Below are 24,794 nucleotides of genomic sequence, written 5' to 3' on the forward strand. Positions count from 1 at the left end.
CCGGGCATCGCTACAGCGGCCATACGAGGGGCCGTTTAGGGTGATCAACAACAACGGGTCCACGTACGTTCTGGACATTGGGGGGAGAGAGGAGGTTTTCACGGTGGACCAACTCAAACCAGCCCATGTGGACTTGACGCAGCCGGTCGCGGTTCAGGCACTGCGGCGCAGAGGCAGACCTCCCAAACAGAGTCCGACCCAGACTGAGGACATTGGGGGGTGTATCGCCGGTTCTGGGGAGGGGTTATGTGGCAACCCACTTTCTACGCAGGCGAACCGGCTCACAAATAGCCAGCGCGCGGGGAGAGACTTTGGTAATGCACCTCTGACGTCATTTCTGCCCGGAGAGGGCGGGCACTAGGGATTGAAATACCAGCACCGCGAAGTTTAAATAAACTAGTCTAAAAACGACTTACCGACTGCGTGTCGTTATTTCAGCGCTGTGTGTAGCACATCGCTTCATGGTAGTACATCTTTAGAGTTCAAATAATAAAGCCATAAGACACAAAAAATTAGGCCATTTGGCCCATTGAGTCTGCTCTGCCATTCAATCATGGCTGGTTCTTTCCTCCCCTCCTCAGCCCCATTGCCTGGCCCTCTCCCGTAGCCTTTGATGCCGTGTTCAATCAGGAACCTATCAAGCTCTGCATTAAATACACACAATGACCTGGTATCTGCAGCTGCCTGTGGTAATAAATCACACAAATTCACCACCTCTGGCTAAAGAAATTTCTCTGCATCTGTTTTAAATGGAAGTTATTCTATCCTGAGGCTGTGCCCTGTTGTCCAAGACTCCCCCACCATGAGAAACATCCTTTCCACATCTACTCAGCCTAGGCCTTTCAACATTCAAAAGGTTTCAATGGGATCCCCCCCCCACCCCCATCCTTCTAAATTCCAGCGAGTACAGACCCAGAGCCATCAAACGTTCCTCGTATGATAACCCTTTCATTCATGGGATCACCCTTGTGAACACTCTCCAATGCCAGCACATCTTCTCTTAAACGAGGAGCCCAAAACTGTTCACAATTCTCAAGGTGAGACCTCCACAGTGCTTTATACAGTCTCAGCATCACATCCCTGCTCTTGTATTTTAGACTTCTTGAAATGAATGCTAACATTGTATTTGCCTTCCTCACCACCGGCTCTATCTGCAAGTTAACCTTTAGGGTGTTTGGCTCAAGGACTCTCAAATCCCTTTGAAACTCAGATTTTTGGATTTTCTCCCCATTTAGAAAATAGTCTGCACATTTATTTCTACTTCCAAAGTGCATGACCATGCATTTTCCAGCATTGTATTTCATTTGCCACTCTCTTGTCCATTCTCTTAATCTGTCTAAGTCCTTCTTCAGCCTTCCTGTTTCCTCAACGCTACCTGCCCCTCCACCAATCTCATATCATCTGCAAACTTGACAACAAAGCCATCTATTCCATCATCTAAGTCATTGATATACAACATAAAATAAATAGTCCCAGTACCAACCCCTGTGGAGCACCACTAGTCACTGGCAGCCAACCGGAAAAGGATTCTTTTATTCCCACTCGCTGCCTCCTACCAATCAGCCAATGCGCTAACCATGCTAGTAACTTTCCTGCAATGCTATGGGCTCTTAACTTGGTAAGCATCCTCATATGTAGCACCTTGTCAAAAGCCTTCTGAAAGTCCAAATATACAGCATCCATGGTATCCCTTTTATCTATCATACTTATAATCTCAAAGAATTCCAACAGGTTTGTCAGGCAAGATTTTCCCTTAAGAAGAAATAAGTCAGTATACTATGCTGACTTTGTCCTATCTTCTCCTGTGTTACCAAGTACTCCCTAACCTCATCCTTAAAATTGACTCCAATATCTTCTCAACCACTGAGGTCAGGCTAACTGGTCTATAATTTTTTTTCTGCTGCCTTCCTCCTTAAAGAATGGAGTGACATTTGCAATTTTCCAGTCCTCTTGTACAATGCCAGAGTCCAATAATTTTTGAAAAATCATTACTAATGTCTCCACAATCCCTACCTCTTTCAGAACCATATAGGGTGCAGCAGTTTATCTTGTCCGGTGACTTACGTACCCTTAGGTCTTAGAGCATTTTGAGCACCTTTTCCCTTGTAATAGTAACTGCATTCACTTCTCTTTCCTCGCACCCTTCAACAACTGGCAAACTGCTACAGTCTTCCACAGTGAAAACTGATGTAAAATACCCATTTAATTCATCTACCATCTTCTTGTCCCCCGTTATTACTTCTCAGGCCTCATTTTCTAGCGGTCCTATATCCACATCTCTCTTTTATTTTTTGCGTATTTGAAAAATCTTTTACTATCCACTTTGATATTGTTTGCTAGCTTTTATATTTCATCTTTTTCCTCCTAATGATTCTTTTAGTTGCTTTCTGTAGGGTTTTAAGATCTTCCCAGTCTTCTGTCTTCCCACTAGTTTTTGCTCTGTCGTATGCCCTCTCTTTTGCTTTTACATGAACTTTGACATCCCTTGTCCACCAAGGTTCTTACTAATGGTAGAAGATACACCATGGGACTTCGGGGAGTATTAGGGATCAGAAGATGGACCTTGTGCAAATTCATAGACTCCAAATAGATAAGGTTGTGAAGAAGGCATGGGGTGGTGGCCTTTGTTAGCCTGGTATGGAGTATAAGAGCATGAAAGTCATAGCTCAAATCCATGAAACTTCACTTGGGTATCGCCGGAGTATTGTGTGTATTTCTGGTCATTGTATGAGAGCAAGGGTAAAGCTTGAGGCAGGAGAATTTTTAGCATGTTACCTGGGACAGAGCTTTTTAGTTATGAGGAGAGGCTGCATAGTAAGTAGTAAGGAGGTAACTGACAGAGGCATATAAAATTATAAAAGGAGTAGATGGGGTAGAAAATGAGAAATTCTTCTCATTATGGGAATATCTAAAACTAGGGAACATGGGTTTAATGTGAAAATTAAGAAGGTTAGAGATATTTCAAAGATAGTTGCAGTTTGGAATGCATAATATGGGAAAATGCTACAGCAGGTGTTATCACAATATTAAAGGAGTAACTGGGTGAGCACTTAATTGCCAAGACAAAGACAAACGACCAAGTATGAGTAAATGAGATTAATATAGATGGGTATTTGAGGGTCATTGTGGATATGGTGGGATAAGGGCCCATTTCTGTGCTGTATTACTCTTTGTGCTATATCACCATTGTATTACTGGTTGTAATTGATTTGAAGCCACAGTGAGACCATTACTCTAAAATAAACTGTTCAAATGTTGATGATACAGATACTTTTTAAGACAACTTGAAAATGCTTTCTGAAAACCCTAATCAAATAACTTACTAACCAGTGATTTTCTACAGATGGAAAAGATTGCCCACTTGAAAAAAGAACAACCAAAGAGCAAGTCTCGCAAAGCCCGTCGACGACATGGGAATTTGTTACTGGAATTTAACCGAAGACAAAGAAAAAACATTTGGCTGGAAACTCACATATGGCATGCAAAAAGATTCCATATGGTCAAAAAGTGGGGATACTGTTTGGCCAATAAACCAACTATTAAAAGTTATAGAGCCTGCTATCGTGCTATGACACACCAGTGCCTACTTCAGGTACCTTTCAATTATTTTGTTATGAATTACACTGTATACAACAAATGTGTTTCAAAGTCCTTTTTAATGAATAATTTAAAATTTGACTTCCACTATGAATACTATTTAACTGTTCTAATATCCTGCTTATTCATCAGCTTCTTCCACCTATGAACATTTTAAATCAAAGGAAAGTCTCCTCAGTGATGTATGAGTTGGAGAATTCTTACTGAATCTTGAATGAGTGCCAGCATTGCATGGTTGACTGTTCAATGTCGTAATTGGAAAGTCTGGACAATGTCATAATTTATTTCTTCCTGCTTCTCAACTGACCCTAATCTCTTAATCATTGTGATTTTTCCATAACTTGTATAATCCAGCAATGGCCTTGAAGGCTATTCCGTTTAGAATGTAGAAAGCTGAGTGCACGCGATGAATGAATTTAGTAATAGCTCACAACATAATGTGTTATAATTCATTTATTCTATTTTGATAGGTTTGTGAACCATGTTCAATTCTGCTCCAAAATGGTTGATTAATTCTATTGGAGACTGCATTTGGAGATTATTCATTGCTATTTTGTCCAAAAAAGATGCACTGTCTGAGACCAGAGTAAATTTTCTTTTTTAATCATGCTGTTGCCATTTAGATGATGTGGCTGATTTATGATTTTGTACTATGATTCAATTAAGAAGGAGTTTTTGTCACTAATTAAATTGCTTGGAATTCTCTTTCTAACTTCAGAAGAACAGTACTATGCAAAAGTCTTAGTCTAATTCTCATATGGGCCTCTATTGTAGAATTAGAGTTGGAAGGGGGCAGGGAGAAGGGAATCATGGTTGGGAAAAGGGAGAGGAGAGGGAGCGGGAAGCACCTGAGAGACATTCTGTAATGATCAATAAATCAATTGTTTGGAATCAAGCTACCTTGCCTGGTGTTTCACGGTTGAGTGTGGCTGCACTCACACCCCGGCACTCCTTCTCTCCCACTTGTCCCACACCCCTCCTGCAGTGCTCCATCCTCACCATTCCAAACATCCTTTGCTCCTGCCAGATTTACAAACTGGCTCTCTGCTCCACATTGACAAATACAGTATTATGCAAGTCTTAGACATGACATGACTACAGGACTCAATATCAAATTCTCCAACTTTAGATAACTTTTTATGAGAATTATTCATTTTTGCCTATCATTAATTTGGTTCAGCCTGTCCATTATTTTCCTTTGGTATTGCCTGACTTGTGCATGTTCCAAACCTTAACATTAACCGAGCACAAAGAAGATTAATTTGATCTTAACTGCCCCTTAATCCCCATATTAGTCATCCTTTGAATCAGATGCAGTGGATAGAGGGGAACAGATGGACGTTATTTACTGGGATTTCCAGAAGGCATTCGATAAGATGCTGCTAAAAGACTTATCCATAAGATGAGGATGCATAGAGTTGGAGGTGATGTGTTAGCATGGATAGAGGATTGGTTAACTAATAGAAAGCAGTGAGTTGGGATACATGGGGTGTAACTCTGGTTGGCAATCAGTGGTGAGTGGTGTGCTGCAGGGGTCAATGCTGGGCCCACAACTGTTCATGATATACATTAACGATCTGGACGAGGAGATGAGTGTAGTGTATCTAAGTTTGCTGATGATACTAAATTGAGTGGAAAAGCAATTGTGCTGAAGATACAGGGAGTCTGCAGAGAGATATAGATAGGTTAAGTGAGTGGGCAAGGGTCTGGCAGATGGAGTACAATGTTGGTAAATGTGAGGCCATCCACTTTGGAAGCAAAAATGAAAGAGCAGATTATTATTTAAATGGTATAAAATTGCAGCATGAATCACTGAAGGTTGGTTTACAGGTGCAGCAGGCTGTCAAGAAGGCAAATGGAATATTGACCTTTGTTGCTAGAGGGATTGAATTTAAGAGCAGGGAGGTTATGCTGCAACTGGGCAGGGTACTGGTGAGGCCGCACCTGGAGTACTGCGTGCAATTCTGGTCTCAGGCTTACTTGAAGAAGGAAATAATGGCTTTGGAGGCAGCACACCCAGAGTTGAGGGTGTTAGACTATGAGGAGAGATTGAGTTGCCTGGGACTGTACTCGCTGGAATTCAGAAGAATGAGAGGAGATCTTATAGAAACATATAAAATTATGAAAGGGATAGATAAGATGGAGGCAGGAAAGTTGTTTCCACTGGAAGGTGATACTAGAACTAGGGGACATAGCCTCAAGATTCAGGGGAGTAGATTTGGGACAGAGATGAGGAGGAACTGTTTTTCCCCAGAGAGTGGTTAATCTGTGGAATTTTCTGCCCAATGAAGCTGTGGAGGCTACCTCAGTAAATATATTTAAGACAAGGTTGGATAGATTTTTGTATAGTAGGTGAATTAAGGGTTATGGGAAAAAGGCAGGTAGATGGAGATGAGTCCATGGCCAGATCAGCAATGATCTTATTGAATGGCAGAGCAGGTTCAATGGGCCAGATGGTCCACTGCTCCTATTTCTTATGTTCTTTCTCAACATATCAGAGTAAATTTCTTGGCTCCACTCTCTACTATCTAAAACTAATTTCTCTCCCAGTTCTGAAATGTTCAGTTCTATTTCTACAGAAGTTTTCTGATCTAAGTGTTATCAGCATATTCTGCTTTTTTTTAAACATATTCATATATTTTGTATATTTGTCTTACAGGATTTGTCTTACTATTGCTGTTTGGAATTGAATGGAACACAGGACAATCTCTTGAAGGCTTTGGCACCTTTGAGCAGCAGAGATGCAGGTATTTTTATCATTATTCTTAAATCCAAATTAAAATTTCAGACATTCTTTTTCTTTCATTCTGTAGTTTCTTGAGTGATGATGGCTTTGCATCATGCCTCCAGTCCTTCAGATTTTTTTTTTTTGACACAGTTGTTAGTAGATATACTTTGCGGTATATGTATGGCAGGCTCCATAGTTTATTGGTAGCAGCTGGTAGCTTTGGGTGCCTCGTTAACGGTGAAGGAGTTCTATCAATCATAACTGAATCCACATAGTTTTTGATTAATAATACAAATTTATTATTATTTCTTTTTTTGTACTTGTTAATACTGTTTTTGCCACAATTGAATGTCAGTTTAAATAAATGGTGTCTTTTGCCACATGCCAGAGCAAAGTGAGCTTAAGGTGCTTATAGAGTCATGGAACATTACAACACAGAAACAGGACCTTTAGAACATTTAGTCCTTGCTGACCTGATTCTCTGCCTAGTTCCATTTACTTGCACCCTAACCATATCCTTCTAAACTTATCCCATCCGGTACTGTACCTATCCAAACTTCTAACTGTTGCAGCTAATCCATCATCTACCAAATTACCAAATCCAAAGATTTGTATCACCTTTGAGTAAAGAAGTTTTCCCGCAGGTTGGGAAGTGCATCCAACTTTGGCTCCTGACTGACAAGGTCAGTGAATTGGAGCTGAATGTATTCAGGACCAACCAGGAGACTGAAAACGTCTCAAACAAGACATTTACTGAGGTGGTCACACCCAGAGTCCAGGCTTCAGATAGTAGGTGAGTGAACAGAAGGAGAAGTAATGCGAGAAAGTAGTAAGTCCAGGGTTCCCCTGTGGCCACTTCCTTCAGCATCAACTATACCCTTTTAGATAAAGCTAGGGGGACATGACCTATAAAGGCACAGTAGCAGCAGCCAGGCCAATGACACTGTGGCCAGGCCTGAGACTCTGCAGGGAAGAGACAGATAGTTTGAAGTGTGTGTACTTTAATGCTGAGAGTATTCTGGTTTAAGATGATGAACTTAGATTATGGGCTTTTTCGGGCTTGTGGTTTTTGTGTTGTGCTTTTTATCACCCGTTCCTTTTCCGTTTTGTTGTGCGAGGAGAGGGTATTTGGGTGTTGATGTTATATGGGTTTCTTTTGCAGGGAGGGTTTGATGTTCCTGTTCTGTTTTGTGTGAAAGGAGGGATTTCGGGGGTTTGGTCTTTTGTTTGTGTGTGTATGGGGGGGTACGTTTCTCTCTGAATGACTTTCATGTTCTTTCTTTGTTTCGTGGCTATCTGGAGAAGACGGAGTTCAGAGTTGTATAGGGATACATGCTTTGATAATAAATGAAACTTTAAACCTTTTAGAGCATGGATCAGTACATGCAACTATGACGTTGTCATTACAGAGACTTGATAGAGGGATAGGGATGGGTGTTTTAGAAAAGGTAGAGGGGTAAAAGGGTGAGGGGGAGAGCTGCATTACTAATCAGGGGCAATATCACAGCTGCACTCAGATGATACATAATGGAGGGCTTAAATATAAGGTTAGAACTCAAAAATAGGAAGGGCGCAATCACTGATGGGATTGTATTACAGAACACTCACTAGTCACCAGGACATCGAGGAACAGATATGCAGGCAGATTAGGAAAAAGTGTTAAAACAATAGCTTTGTTGTCACGGGGAATTTCAACTTCCTGAATATAAACTGGGACCTTCTTTGTACAAGTGGTTTAGATGGGGCAGAGTTTGTTCAGTGAATCCAGAAGGATTTCTTAAATCAATATGTAGATAGTCCAACACAAGGAGGGGCTGTACTGGACCTGGGTTTGGGTAATGAGTCTGGCCAGGTGACCATCCTTTCTGTGGGTGAACAGTTAAAGCTGATTTATACTTGTGCGTCGCATCGATGCCGTAGGTAACACGTACTCTACGCCGTGTCCTACTCCGTAGGGTGACATGCACCTCTCCAGAAAAGTTCTTCACACGTCGCGGTGATGCGGACCTGAACAACTGTGATTGGTCCGCTTGGTTGCATTGCATTTCTTCCTACGCATTGCCGGTTGCTCCTTCCCCGCCATGTCTGTAGGCTGTGCGTACACCGATGCGAAATATATGAACCAAATCGTCAAATCTACCTGCCGAAATGTGAAAATGTTTAAAATGCATTTCCTCATCCATGTCTCTCACGAAGAAACTCAACACGGTAGCATAGAAACCCCACTGCCAACTAGTATTTTGGTGCACACCAGCACATGCTCACTATGGCGTACAGCGACGCAGAAGTGAAAATCAGGGTTACGGCGCAGGCTGCGGCGTTGCCCGTACACACAAGTATAAATCAGCCTTTAGGAAACAGTAAGCCCAACTGCTTAAGTTTTAAGAAAGCTATAGATAAGGGTCACTATGGACTTTGTGGGAGAGTATTAAATTGGACCAGGGCAAGTTATTAGAGCATAAGGAGTGTTAATTGGGATTAGCTGCTTTTGGGAAAGGCCACATCTGACATGTAGAGGGTTTTTAAAGTCCGACTGCACAGTGTACAGGAGGGTATCTTCCGGTCAGAGGAAAGGACAATGATGACAAGGTAAGAGAACATTGGATGTTTACAGAAGTGATGAATTCATTCAAGAAGAAAAAGGAAAACTATGCTAAGTTTAGAAGTCTTGAGGATTATAAAAAAGCCAGAAAATAACTAGGAAAGCCAGGAAGGACCGTGCAAAGTCCTTGGCAAGTAGGATTAAAGAGAATCCCAAGACATTCTATACATAATGTAGTGCAAGTGGAAAACTAGGGGGAGGGTGGGACTGCTCAAAGATAAAGGAAACATTTCCTTGGATGCAGAGGATGTGTGTGAGGTCCTTAATAAGTTCTTTACATCAGCATTTCCCAAGGAGAAGGATGGTCAGTGCTGAGGGCATTGATATGCTGGGGCATTTTGAAGTAAAGAAGGAGGTACTGTTGGATCTCTTAAAGAGCATTAAGGTGGATAAGTCCTCAAGCCCTGATGGGATATACACCATGTTATTGAGAGAGGTAATAGAAAAGATTTCTGGGACTTTGACCAGTATCTTCATGTCCTCTCTTGCCACAAACAAAGTCATGGAGGACTAGCAAATAGTTAATGTTGTTCCATTATTCAAAAAGGGAACCAGGGATAATCCTGGAAACTATAGATCACATCAGTAGTTTATGAACATTTGGACAACCATGGCCTAATTAGTGGGAGACAGCATGACTTTGTGCGAGTGAGAAATGTCTTACTAATGTGATTGAGTTTTTGACAAGTTGAAAAGGGTGATTGATGAAGGTAAAGTAGTGGATGTGTGCATTGAGTTTAGTAAGGCATTTGACAAGACCCCTCATGGGAGGCTCATCCAGCAGATTAAGATGTATGGGATCCATGGTGAATTGGCCATTTGGATTCAGAACTGGTTTGTCCATAGAAGACAGAGGGTAGTGGTGAAAGGGACTTCTTCTGGCTGGAGGTTTGTCAGTAGTAGTGCTTCGCAGAGATCTGTACTGGGATGTCTTCTACGTGATATATGTAAATGACCTGGATGAAAATGTAGATGGATGGATTAGTAAGTTTGCAGACAATATGCAGATTGGTTGGCTCGTGAATAGTGTGAAAGACTGGCAAATAATACAATGAGATATAGACCGGTTGCAGATGTGGGTGCAGAAATGGCAGTTGGAGTTTAACTCGGCCAAATGTTAAGTGTTGCACCTTGGAAGGTCAAATGCAAAGAGAATGTACACTGTTAAGGCTAAGACCCTTAACAGTGTGATGAGCACAGGGATCTTGGGGTCCAAGTTCATAGCTCTCTGAAATTGGCCACACAGATTGATAATGTGGTTAAGAAGGCATATGACATGCTTGCCTTTATTAGTTGAGGCACTGAGTTCAAAAGTGAGGAAGTTATGTTGTAGCCTTATAGTTGCATACAGTTCTGGTCACCCCATTATAGGAAGAATGTCAAGGCTTTGGAGAGGATACAGAAGGGGTTTACCAGAATGGATTAGAGGGCATGTGATATAACAAGAGGTTCAACAATCTTTGGTTGTTTTCTCTGAAGCAGCGGAGGCTAAAGAGAGATCTGATAGAGGTTTATAAGATTGAGATGCAAAGATAGAGTAGACAGGTAATGTCTGTTTCCAAAGGTTGAAATGTCTAGTACCAGAGGACATGCAATTTAAGGTGGGGGGGGGGGGGGGAAGGTAATTTCAAAGAGGGTGTTAGGGGCATAGAGTGCACTGCCTGTGGTGGTGGTAGAGGCAAAAGCAATAGAGACTAGAAGAGACATTCAGATAGACACATGAATGTGAGGAATATGGAAAGATATGGATATTGGGTAGTCAGAAGAGATTAGTTAGCCATTTGATTAATGGTTTAGTTGGTTCATTACAACATTGTGGGCCAAAGGGCCTGTTCTGTGCTGTACTCTTAAATATTTCAGCTTTCACCCGAAGCCTTTGACCTAGTCTCGTCATGAGGGGAAAAAAAGTCTCTACAAGGAAATTAATAGTTTGAATTGCTGCACCTCTAGTCACAATGCCTGATTTCTTGATTTTCTGTCTCTCCCTCACTTGTACACTTGAGGCGGTTAAATGGTGTGTACCATCATTTACTGAAATTTGGAGCGACATTTCAACTGCTCTGTCTCCCTGGTCAGAAGCATTTGCCTTAAAGTAAAAAGTGTAATGCCCTTAAATTAATGGGTTTACTTGTACTGAATGCCTTTGTGACCTCAGTTTTATACCTGGCCATGTAACTTGCTGCATCTGTGTGACTTCAGTTCCACTCCTCTCCATTAATCAGAATCAAGTTTGCTGAATCTCATTTCACTGTTTTTATATGATGTGAATTTTGTCTTGTGGCAGTAGGACAGTGTAAAGACATAAAATTGTTATGAATTAGAAAGTAAATAATGCTAGATAAAGGAATAATGAGGTAATGTTCATGAAACATTCAGAAACCTGATGGGAGGGGAAGGAGCTGTTCCTTAATTGTGGAGTATGGGTCTTCAGGTTCTTCAAGTTCTTGTACCTTCTCCCTGATGTGAGTAACGTGAATGGGCTACGTCCTAAATGTGAGGGTCCTTAATGGTGCCTCATTTCCTGTTTTACCCAAATAACTGTGCTTTTATGATTTGCCATTTAGAATATCACATGATCAGGGTTATTTGACAATTGCATATGATAATGAAAAAAATAAGTTTGTTTATTTTTGTGTTGCTTCTCTATTGTACATAATGCTTCGGCACATTTATGCATGCCTGTAAAGGGCTTATGAACATTAATCCAGATAATTCTTGTGGTGCTGTAGGTACAACATTTGCCTCTGTGGACTGTTTGTCAGGAAAACGGCAAGGGTCATTGGTTCTCTACAAGGCTGAGCAATACCCCAAGAAGCCACTGGGTCCTATTACGTTCTTATGGCGGCCCAAAGCAGAACCTGAAAACCGCTCTGAAAACAGGCAGCTATGGATTTGGGCACATCCAGTACTTAAAATGGTAACTGTAGAGATTTGCAACATGTGACTCTAACAAAATTAGTTTTAAAATGAATTTGTAACCAGCCATGACTTTACTTAATTGCTATAATTTAGAAGAGCATTATGTACTCCAGGCCATTCTGTATAAGAGGAGAGGAAATGGTAAGAATAGATCATAGCTTTAAATCTGTTGATTGTGTGTGATCTTGTGCTCACTTTTGACAGGGGTTTGACCAATTTTAACTAGTTGAGAATCCCTTTTCTGCTTTTCCACCTCCTTGCCGTTTCTCACTAAAATTCCCTCTGCATTGTTCTAAAGTTCTTTTTTAAAGTTAATTTTTGTTCAAGAGTCCTTTCTTTTCGTCCTCATGTTTGTCCATTGGAAGCAAGTCACATCTCCGGGAAGTGATCCATGTGGACTTGCAATAAACTTAGAGAGATGTAAACCCTCAGTGTGAAGCTAGTTTCACATAAGGTATGGTTGAGATAAATTGCAGACACGTGTTTAAGGAGAATCTCGATAAGCACCTAAAGGAAAATGTGATGGAAGGATGTGCAAAATAGTTAAGAGGTGTAGGTATGCAAGGGGTCAGCTCAACAAAAACATCTGAAAACAAACTCCTGTCAAACGTGCAGACCATTGACTACTTCTATATTGAGTAGGCCAGATGCTGGAGTGTCTGCAAACGTATGTCATGGCCTTCAAAGTAAAGGATTGGACATTTGGAGCAGATGTGAGAAGAAATTTTGCCTTGTTAGCTGGTGATTTTTGTTTTAAATTCTCAATATGTACAAATAGAGATTGATTTTAATAGAATGCAAGATGAGGGATTCATGCAGGAAGATAACATTTAAGATAAAAGGTTAACTGAGATTTTAATGAATGTTGGAGCTATTGTGAGGAACGAAATGGGCAATACTTGTTATTTATTGTCTTATACTAGCACTTGTAACTATTTCTGGTACAAGTTGTGAATGGCCGTGTAATACCACCTTGACTCAGTAGATGCAGTTGGAAAGTCACAAGTTCAAGTCATTCTCTATAATGGAAACCACTACATCAATGAAATAGAGCTGTGTTAATCACTGTGGTGCATTGTCTTTTCAAGAGCAAATCAGCCAAGACGGGAAAAAACATTTACGCAGGTAGAAAGAACCAAGTGTTAAAGTTTGAAGTAAAATTTATTATCAGAGTACATACATGTCACCACATATACCCTGAGATTCTTTTCTACGGGCATACTTAGCAAATCTATAGAACAATAACTGCAAACAGTATCTGTAAACATCAGGAACTGTAAACAAACTGTGCAAATGCAGATAATAAATAAATAACAATAAATAATGAGCCTGAAATAACAAGATAAGAGTCCTTAGCTTAGTGTAGTTATCTCCTTGTTCAAGATCCTGATGGTTGAGGGGTAGCAACTGTTCTTGAACCTGGTGGTGTGAGACCTGAGGCACTTGTACCTTCTACCTGATGGCAGCAGCGAGAAAAGAACATGACCTGGATAGTGAGGATCTTTGATGATAGATGCAACACGCACAAAATGCTGGTGGAACGCAGCAGGCCAGGCAGCATCTATAGGGAGAAGCACTGTCAACGTTTCGGGCCGAGACCCTTAGTCAGGGCAGAATGACTCGAAACATCGACAGTGCTTCTCCCTATAGATGCTGCCTGGCCTGCTGTGTTCCACCAGCATTTTGTGTGTGTTGCTTGAATTTCCAGCATCTGCAGATTTCCTCGTGTTTGCTTTAATGATAGATGCTGCATTTCTACAACAAAGTTTCATGTAAATATACTCAATAGTTGGGAAGGTTTAACCCATGATGTACCAGGCCGAATCCACTACCTTTAGTAAGATTTTCTACTCAAAGGCATTGGTGTTCCTATACCAGACGTAATGCACTTTCCACCACACATCTATAGAAGTTTGCCAAGGATTTTAGTGACATGCTGAATCTCCACAGACTCCTGAGGAAGTTGAGGCGCTGTTGTGCTTTCTTTGAGATAGTGACATGCAGGAATTCAAAGTTACTGATCCTCTCCACCTATGATCCTCCAATGCTTACTGGCTTATGAACCTCTTGCTTCCTTCTGGAGTCTTACTATCAGTTCCTTGGTCATTGACATTGAGTCAGAGGTGGTTGTTATTACACCAGTCAGGCAAATTTTCCATCTCCCTCCTATATGCTGGTTCATCACCACTTTTGATACAGCCCATAACAGTGGTGTCATCAGCAAACTCATATATGATGTTGGAGCTGTACTGAGCCACGCAGTCATAGGTGTAAAGCGAGTTGAGCGGGGGCTTGGGGCAAGGGATGAAACTTGTGGTTTAAGGATTTCCCCGGTGCAGTTGATTAGATATAATAGTTGTCAATCTGGCATGACTGTTGTATTTCACTTGTGTGGACCTTGATAGAAAATCTAAAGCAAAAAGGTGCTGAAAATATTCAGTAGTTCAGGCTGTGTCTGTGGGGAGAGAAACAGAGACAACATTTCAGGTAGGGGACTCTCAGATTCAGTAGCTTTCCAGCATTTTTGTTTTGATTTTCTACTGAAAGATTTGTCTGATTCTCCTTGTAACCAGGAATGATCCTTGTGAATCTCAAATCTCATTCTACATGTGAACATAATTGTTGAATCCATGATATGCATTTCTTAACGTATTTTGTATTTTTTTAATAGGATATATTAACTGAGCTTCAGTTGGCCTGCCAATGTTCAGATGGTTCTTTACCTGAACCAGGTCCTAGTGAAAGCAGCACATCAACATCGCAAGGAGCTGGTTTGAAAAGAAAACTGCAGGATAAAGTTGGAGAGGAGGTCATACCTAAGAAAAAAGTAATAGGCAATAGTACCAGAGATCCATTGACACCAGTTTCTTGGACATCATTAACTACTGGCATTATAATAGAGTGAGTATGTGCAGAAACCTTTATGTTAACTTAAATGTGAAAGGGTAGCATCGTGGATATTACCGGAACTGGCCACTGCTGACTACTTATTGCCAGGTGTACTATTTTTCTGCTTCCCTAATTCGAATTACTGTGACTTTGTTTTTTTCTACTTACCTACTTTTTGAGGAGTGATTAAAATTAGGGTTGGAATGTAGTTTTTATAATTCATCATTTTGTTATTCAGAAGGGTTTTCCTTTGTTTTAGTAAATTATTTCAAAGTTGGGTATTTTCAGCATTAATAACTCTGATTATGAATTTATTTTCACTGGTTTATTATGTGAAATTTGTTGTGTTTCAGCAGCAGTATATTGAAAATACAAAATTACTATAAGACAGACATACTTTATTGATCCCGAGGGAAATTGGGTTTTGTTACAGTCGCACCAACCAAGAATAGTGTAGAAATATAGCAGTATAAAACCTTAAATAATAATAAGTAAATTATGCCAAGTGGAAATAAGTCCAGGACCAGCCTATTGGCTCAGGGTGTCTGACACTCCAAGGGAGGAGTTGTAAAGTTTGATGGCCACAGGCAGGAATGACTTCCTATGACGCTCAGTGTTACATCTCGGTGGAATGAGTCTCTGGCTGAATGTACTCCTGTGCCTAACCAGTACATTATGGAGTGGATGGGAGACATTGTCCAAAATGGCATGCAACTTGGACAGCATCCTCTTTTCACACACCACCGTCAGAGAGTCCAGTTCCACCCCCACAACATCACTGGCCTTATGAATGAGTTTGTTGATTCTGTTGGTGTCTCCTACCCTCAGCCTGCTGCCCCAGCACACAACAGCAAACATGATAGCACTGGCCACCACAGCCTCATAGAACAATTACAAATAACTATAAATTACAAAAATAGTGCAAAAAAGGGTAACAAGGTAGTGTTCATAAGTTAATGAACTATTCAGAATAATTATGGTGGTGGCAGAAGAAACTTTAAGAATAGCTGAGTGTAAGTCTTCAGTTCCTGTACTTTTTTCCTGATGGTTAAAATGAGAAGAGGGCATGTCCTAGATATTGAGAGTCCTTAGTGATGGATGTCATCTTCTTGAGGCACCACCTCTGGCAGACATCCTCTGTGGCTGGAGGGTTGTGTCACCCTCTACAGCCTCTTGTGATCCTGGGCATCAAAGACTCCATACAATCAAAGTACATTCTGCCCCTTCCATTTTTTCTCTGCAGTTTAAGCTACTCTTTGTTTACTTTTCTCATTTAAGACCTAACCTGATAAGTATTTCCAGCACTGTGCTTTAATTTTGGATTTCTAGCAGCTACAGTATTTTGCTTTTCACTTCACAAATTAATTATCTAGTAGTCACTACAATAATTTTGAAAACTGCAGGCATTGTGCTTATTAAAAAATGTTAATTCTGAATGACTGGATATTTATTGCCAGCACAGAAAAAAACTTTTCTGTGGAGGCATTCAGGGATTTTTTTTGGTGGGGTTGTTCATCAAAACTGAGAAATTCAAGCCATACTTATAAAAGCAAAATAACACTGCTGAGTTTAGCAGGCTGGAAACTCCAAACCAGTTAATTCACTTAACTTAAATGAACAGAATAAGATAACTTCAAAATCTTATGAGATAATTAACTTTCCATGGGAGTGCTAGTGTGGTTTTAATAAAAGCTAGGCTCTGAAAATTGGTACTGCATTTTTCTGTCGGATCAAACCATTATTTCTTGAATGAGTCCATCGTTATATGGCTGCCATTTTAATTGGTTGAAAGTTGTATGAAAACAATATGCAGTGATGAAAACCTGCTTAGTGTTTCATCGAGTAAAAATGTCCTAATATGATTACTTAAAGAAATGCAAATGTGTGACAGTGTAGTGAACCAGCCTAGGTATATTGAAATCCAGAAATATTTGTTGATTGTATAGTATATCGATCCACTTTGCCATTTGGTTCCCCAAAGTTTGTCATTAGTGCCAGAAGTCTGTTGAGCTGTTGATAATTGGAAGTTGAATCTTTTGATGCTGTCAACGGCTCTAATATTTTAACAAAAGTAAGGTAGTACTGCATAAAGGTTTTTGTTTTTACTCCTGCACTTTGGAAGAACAAATAAGGGCAGGACCCTTGAGAGTGTTGATGGCCAAATAGTCCTTGGAATATATAAGTCCACAGATCCCTCAAAGCAGTTGTATGGGTAGAGAGGGTAGTGAAAAGGCATATGGATGCTTGACTTCCTCAGCTATCTATCCTTTGCTTCTCTCTCATTAATGGGAGTTTTATTGTGGAAAGTGAGCTTTACAACATCAATATCAATTGAGTAAATAAGATTCTGGTCTGATTTGTCCAATTTAATGGAGAATCTGCGGGATTATTTTTCAGAGATCTGACAATGGAAATTCTGAGGTATCGACTGATTGGACCCCTATCTCATTCTGTGATAGCTGAAGTTTTGCAACCTGCTGTTGTCATGGAAGTAAGTCTTCGAGTCATTTTGTTATCTTATCATTAAAGATACATTAGGATATGAAGAAGGCAGAGCATCATACTTGCATGTTTAATTTGTAGCTTCGTTTCCCTGATTAATCATTCACTATGAATATTGCCATTCATTTGTGGCTTGGATATCATAGAACATAGAATAGTACAGCACAGGCCCTTCGGCCTACAATGTTGTGCCAACCCTTAAACCCTGCCTCCCATATAACCCCCACCTTAAATTCCTCCATATACCTGTCTAGTAGTCTCTTAAATTTCACTAGTGTATCTGCCTCCACCAGTGACTCAGGCAGTGCATTCCATGCACCAACCACTCTGAGTAAAGAAACCTTCCTCTAATATCCCCCCTGAACTTCCCACCCCTTACCTTATTCCTATGTTACCTCTGTCATTTTTTTTTAAGAGATGCATCCGGTATCCTGATCTGTGCATTTAAATTAAGGGTGGTAATAACTTGTCCCGAATCATCTCAAATGTAGTTTGTTTAGTTGATTAATTATTTAAAGTATTAACTACCTAAATTTTGTGAGATTAATTTTCATTTCATGATGTTCATCCCAGAAACCAGTTTGTATTGCTACCTCTTGCTCCAGGGTGTGGCACAGCAATGCAGCAAGTTAGAGTGATATCTCACAGTTATGTGACCTGTGTTCGATGCTGACCTCCATAGAACCATAGAACATTACAGCACAGAAACAGGCCTTTTGGCCCTTCTTGGCTGTGCCGAACCATTTTTCTGCTTAGTCCCACTGACCTGCACCTGGGCCATATTCCTCCAAACCCCTCCCATCCTTATAGCTGTCCAAGTTTTTCTTAAATGTCAAAAGTGAGCCCACATTCACCATTTCATCTGGCAGCTCATTCCACACTCCCACCACTCTCTGCATGAAGAAGTCCCCCCCCCTAATGTTCCCTCTAAACTTTCCCCCTTCACCCTTAACCCATGACCTTTGGTTTTTTTCTCCCCTAGCCTCTGTGGCAAAAGCCTGTTCGCATTCACTCTATCTATACCCATCATAATTTTATATACCTCTATCAAATCACCCCTTATTCTCCTACGCTCCAGGGAATAAAGTCCTAACCTATTCAACCTTTCTCTGTAACTCAGTTTCTCAAGTCCCAGCAACATCCTTGTAAACCTTCTCTGCACTCTTTCAACCTTTATTAATATCCTTCCTGTAATTAGGTGACCAAAACTGCACACAATACTCCAAATTCCGTCTCACCAATGTCTTATAGAACCTCACCATTACATTCCAATTCTTATACTTAATACTTTAATTTATAAAGGCCAATGTACCAAAAGCTCTCTTTACAACCCTATCTATTTGTGACGCCACTTTTAGGGAATTATGTATCTGTACTCTCAGATCCCTCTGTTCTACTGCACTCCTCAGTGTCCTACCATTTACCTTGTATGTTCTACCTTGGTTTGACCTTCCGAAGTGCAATACCTCACACTTGTCCGCATTAAACTCCACCTGCCATTTTTCAGCCCATTCCTCCAACTGGTCCAAATCCCTCTGCAAGCTTTGAAAACCTTCCTCACTGTCCACTACACCTCCAATCTTTGTATCATCAGCAAATTTGCTGATCCAATTTGCCACATTATCATCCAGATAATTGATATAGATGACAAATAACAATGAACCCAGCACTCATCCCTGTGGCACACCTCTAGTCACAGGCCTCCACTCAGAGTAGCAATCCTCTACTACCATTCTCTGGCTTCTTCCATTGAGCCAATGTCTAATCCAATTACTACCTCTCCATGTATACCTAGCAACTGAATCTTCCTAACTTACCTCCCATGCGGGACCTTGTCAAAAGGCCTTACTGAAGTCCATGTATACAACATCCACTGCCTTCCCTTCATCCACTTTCCTGGTAACTTCCTCGAAAAACTCTAATAGATTGGTTAAATATGACCTACCACGCACAAAGCCATGCTGACTGTTTCTAATAAGTCCCTGTCTATCCAAATACTTGTAGATCCTATCTCTTATTATTCCTTCCAATAATTTACCTACTACCAATGTCATACTTACCGACCTATAATTTCCCGGCTTACTTTTTGAGCCTTTTTTAAACAACAGAACTACATGAGCTATCCTCCAATCCTCCGGCACCTGACCCATGAATATCGACATTTTAAATATTTCTGCCAGGGCCCCTGCAATTTCAACACTAGTCTCCTTCACAGTCCGAGGGAATACCCTGTCAGGTCCTGGGGATTTATCTACTCTGGTTTGCCTCAAAACGGCAAGCACCTCCTCCTCTTTAACCTCGAGTGCTGTCTGCATCAGAGTAGATGTGGAAAGAATGTTTCCCACGGTGGGAAAGTCTAGGCCAAGAGGGTACAGCCTCAGGATAGAGAGTCTCCCTTTCAAAACAGAGATGCAGAAAATTTTTTTTAGCCAAAGGGTGGTGAATTTGTGGAATTCGTTGCCACATGCAGCTGTGAAGGCCAGGTCATTGGGTGTATTTAAGGCAGAGATTGATAGGTTCTTGATTGGACATGTCGTCAAAGATTATAGGGAGAAGGCCAGGAACTGGGGTTGAGGAGGAGACAGAAAAAAACGATCAGCCACGATCGAATGGCAGAGCAGACTCGATGGGCCAGATGGCCTGATTCTGTTCCTATGTCTTATGGTCTTTGACCCCATTGGTGCCCCATATTCCTCCCATATCCAAAGACCTGCTCGTTGGTAGGTTAATTGATTACTCTAAGTTATCCCTAATATAGGTGAGTGATGGGGTAGTCAGTGGGTAGTTGATTAACATGTAAGAGAGAATTACAAGGAAATAGATGGTGAGTGAGTTGATGAGATTGCTTTGAAAGGTGGTGTATGTTTAGTGCAGGGGTGTCAAACTCATTTTAGGTCACGGGCCGGATTGAGCAAAATGCAGCTTCATGCGGGCCGGATCAGTCGGACGCATGTGAACGCAGCATTTGTTGCCTCCGTTTTTTCAGCCTGCTCTCATGTGTTGGGCTTCAAATTCTGCCCTGTGTTCGTTTGGAAGAGAGACAACCAACACCTGATTATAGTGAAACGTGGCTTTATTGCAGAAACGTAACTGGCACAGCGAGTACACGGCGTCGCTGGAGAAGGCACGTTCTGCCTTCCCCTTACATTCTACTCTTATTTATACCCCTTTTCCCCATTCCAACCCCTCGCTACACATATTTGGTAAGGCCGAACTTTGTTGTACATATTAGGTAATATCGGGCACTTGTGTCCTCCTTATTGGCCCGATGCCATTCACTCACGAGTTACCTGTTTCTTTTGTTTATTGAATCGCGTGACACTAGCAGTTTCGGTGTAGCGGAATCCCCAGTTTCGCTTCCTCTCTCCCTTGTATTCCTGTCTCCTAATATCACGTGAGCCACTCCTGACCTGTAGTGGCAGTCTCGAATTAACCCTAACATTAACCCTAACACATGTGTCTCAGTCTCTGCTATAACTACAAAGTGTTTCACTTTACAAATTCCGTTTCTTATGAAGAAGACTGCCGAATAAACACTAAAAACCCTGAAAACCTGGTACCTGAATAAACTCAGCATTAGCCATATCATACGCCATAGGCGCTTCGATTACTGGGGCCAGCTTTAATAGTAATTAGATATTATCTCGCGGGCCAAAGATAATTCCACCGCGGGCCTTGAGTTTGACATATATGGTTTAGTGGGTCGAATAGCCACCTATGTAATTAGAAAATAGGCAATAGCTGTGGGATTAGCAAATGCACCCTTGCAGCTTTAGCCACCTGTTTACTTGTCCCTCAAATGTGGAATGGAGATGTCTACTTAAAGTATTTTCATGAATATTTTAAATACTATGAATTGTAGAATATAAGGTAGCCCTATTTTATAGATAATATTTGGAAGTATTCCATGAGGATGGTCCTGTCCTGAGGGCCCGATTCCTGTGCAATGCGTTTGAAAGACTAATTTTCATCCTCTCGGTAATAATAGTGTTCACAAGAAAGAAACTCACTGACCAAAGAAGTCAAAACATTATTCACATAAGTATAAGATTATTGGAAATACTTAACCATATAACCATATAACAATCACAGCACGGAAACAGGCCATTCCGGCCCTCCTAGTCCGTGCCGAACTCTTAATCTCACCTAGTCCCACCTACCCGCACTCAGCCCATAACCCTCCACTCCTTTCCTATCCATATACCTATCCAATTTTACCTTAAATGACACAACTGAACTGGCCTCTACTACTTCTACAGGAAGCTCATTCCACACAGCTATCACTCTCTGAGTAAAGAAATACCCCCTCGTGTTTCCCTTAAACTTTTGCCCCCTAACTCTCAAATCATGTCCTCTCGTTTGAATCTCCCCTACTCTCAATGGAAACAGCCTATTCACGTCAACTCTATCTATCCCTCTCAACATTTTAAATACCTCGATCAAATCCCCCCTCAACCTTCTACGCTCCAATGAATAGAGACCTAACTTGTTCAACCTTTCTCTGTAACTTAAGTGCTGAAACCCAGGTAACATCCTAGTAAATCGTCTCTGCACTCTCTCTAATTTATTGATATCTTTCCTATAATTCGGTGACCAGAACTGTACACAATATTCCAAATTTGGCTTTACCAATGCCTTGTACAATGTTAACATTACATCCCAACTTCTGTACTCAATGCTCTGATTTATAAAGGCCAGCGTTCCAAAAGCCTTCTTCACCACCCTATCTACATGAGACTCCACCTTCAGGGAACTATGCACTGTTATTCCTAGATCTCTCTGTTCCACTGCATTCCTCAATGCCCTACCATTTACCCTGTATGTTCTATTTGGATTATTCCTGCCAAAATGTAGAACCTCACACTTCTCAGCATTAAACTCCATCTGCCAACGTTCAGCCCATTCTTCTAACCGGCATAAATCTCCCTGCAAGCTTTGAAAACCCACCTCATTATCCACAACACCTCCTACCTTAGTATCATCAGCATACTTACTAATCCAATTTACCACCCCATCATCCAGATCATTTATGTATATTACAAACAACATTGGGCCCAAAACAGATCCCTGAGGCACCCCGCTAGTCACCGGCCTCCATCCCGATAAACAATTATCCACCACTACTCTCTGGCATCTCCCATCTAGCCACTGTTGAATCCATTTTATTACTCCAGCATTAATACCTAACGACTGAACCTTCTTAACTAACCTTCCATGTGGAACTTTGTCAAAGGCCTTGCTGAAGTCCATATAGACTACATCCACTGCCTTACCCTCGTCAACATTCCTCGTAACTACTTCAAAAAATTCAATAAGGTTTGTCAAACATGACCTTCCACGCACAAATCCATGCTGGCTACTCCTAATCAGATCCTGTCTATCCAGATAATTATAAATACTATCTCTAAGAATACTTTCCATTAATTTACCCACCACATGTCAAACTGACAGGTCTATAATTGCCAGGCTTACTTCTAGAACCCTTTTTAAACAATGGAACCACATGAGCAATACGCCAATCCTCCGGCACAATCCCCGTTTCTAATGACATCTGAAAGATCTCCGTCAGAGCTCCTGCTATCTCTACACAAACTTCCCTCAAGGTCCTGGGGAATATCCGGTCAGGACCCGGAGATTTATCCACTTTTAAATTTCTTAAAAGCGCCAGTACTTCCACCTCTTTAATTGTCATAGGTTCCATAACTTCCTTACTTGTTTCCCACACCTTACACCATTCAATATCCTTCTCCTTAGTGAATACCGAAGAGAAGAAATCGTTCAAAATCTCTCCCATCTCCCTCGGCTCCACACATAGCTGACCACCCTGATTCTCTAAGGGACCAATTTTATCCCTCACTATCCTCTTGCTTTTAATATAACTGTAGAAGCCTTTCGGATTTACTTCCACCTTATTTGCCAAACCAAACTCGTAACTTCTTTTAGCTTTTCTAATCTCTTTCTTAAGTTTCCTTTTACATTCTTTATATTCCTCGAGCAATTCCTTTACTCCATGCTGCCTATATCTATTGTAGACATCCCTCTTTTTTCGAACCAAGTTTCAATAGCTGATCTTCTAGCAATTGTGAGAAGAGAAAGAGTTAATGTTATAGGTCTTCTCACAGACCTGACCTGACTTTCTGAGCAGCATTCTCTGCGTTTATTATATTTCTAGCATTGATGATTTACATCATAACCAGTAAAAATTATGTAATGAATTCTAGTCATCGTTTCCAGTGGTGTAACCTCTGGTAAAAATGTGCACTGACCTTTTTACTAAACATTGCCAACAGCTACACAGTGGCATTTCTGTCAAACTATTATCAAAAAATTCTGTCCTAAAAAATAAATTCACTGTGCCTTAGCCGTGACTTTTAATCTGGCCATACTGTAATTAAGCCCCACTTCTGCCCATTCAAATTTTAGCATAATTATTTAACCATTAACCTTAAGGATTTCAAGTCCTAAGAATCAAAGTAGTTACATCTCAGAAGGTGGTTATAGGGTCCTTTGAGGGTCCATGTCAAAGTCCACTCAAAGTTCAAAGTAAATTTATTATCAAAGTACATGTATATCGCCATATACAGTACATTTTCTTGTGGGCATACTCAATAAATCCAATAATCAGTGAAAGACAACGATGTGCAAATACAAAAAGAAGGGGGGGAGAGAGAGAGAGAGAGAAGAAATAATAAATAAATTAGCAATAAATGTCGAGACCATGACCAACAATCCTTGAAAGTGAGTCCATGGGTCATGGGAACAAATCATTGATGGGGTATGTAATGCTCACACAATTGGCTGGTGTATGTCTAGGAGAAATTCTTGTCCACCCGCCAGACCGCGCCTCCTGTATACGTGGATGCTGTGAAATGCACACAATATCAAACCGCACACCATGTACGTTTACAGAATACACTTTATAAATCTTACTAGAACTAAGTGATTAATAGCGATACAATATATATGAAGGAAAAGAAGAGAAAGAAAAGGTGCCAGAACTTATCAGGGTTCAGTCAATTAGTGCACAAATCGTTGGAGCTCAACCATCGAAGTTTTCGGTCCACTATTCGATCTTCTCCAACCTCCACGACCCGCGCGCCTGGGACCACTCTCTGTGATCGACCAGCAGCGCCTCCAGCACCATCCACCTTCCCTGCGATCTCCTCTCCAACTCCCCAAAAATCCGCGAAACCACAGCTCACAGACCCACAGGAGAGAATAACATCTATCCCAATTGGTTAACAAATGAATACAATTCCCATTATCAGTTATCATAACCCAAACAAGCTGCAAGAGAAAGCACTCTCTCTCCAGTTAGCATAACAAAGAAACATTCTTACTTTTAACAAACAAACAAGCCATTTTGATTAACATACGCAGTAACATAAGAAACCCTTTACAGGTAAATGAAGTTATCTTCGCTTATCCCCTCTGGTTCAGGAGCCTGATGATTGAGGGCTACTAACCTTTCCTGAATATGGTGCTGTGAGTCCTGAGGGTCCTGTACACCTTCCTGATGGCAGCACTGAGAATAGAGCATGATCTGGGTGGTGAGGG

The 24,794-nt window shown here is 41.0% G+C and overlaps 1 protein-coding gene across 2 annotated transcripts in view; it reads left to right on the forward strand.

Moving 5' to 3' along the window:
- pop1 (POP1 homolog, ribonuclease P/MRP subunit) overlaps positions 1-24,794 on the forward strand; it is a 76,498-nt gene that overhangs the window by 20,121 nt on the left and 31,583 nt on the right. For both annotated transcript variants that reach the window (XM_073046150.1, XM_073046140.1), the window contains exons 6-10: positions 3,344-3,592; positions 6,257-6,344; positions 11,657-11,844; positions 14,518-14,747; positions 17,133-17,226. In XM_073046150.1, coding sequence (XP_072902251.1) covers positions 3,344-3,592; positions 6,257-6,344; positions 11,657-11,844; positions 14,518-14,747; positions 17,133-17,226 — 849 coding nt within the window. The remainder of the gene's footprint in view (positions 1-3,343; positions 3,593-6,256; positions 6,345-11,656; positions 11,845-14,517; positions 14,748-17,132; positions 17,227-24,794) is intronic.

Source organism: Hemitrygon akajei, chromosome 1, assembly GCF_048418815.1.
Source record: "Hemitrygon akajei chromosome 1, sHemAka1.3, whole genome shotgun sequence".
NCBI classification, from domain to species: Eukaryota; Metazoa; Chordata; class Chondrichthyes; order Myliobatiformes; family Dasyatidae; genus Hemitrygon; species Hemitrygon akajei.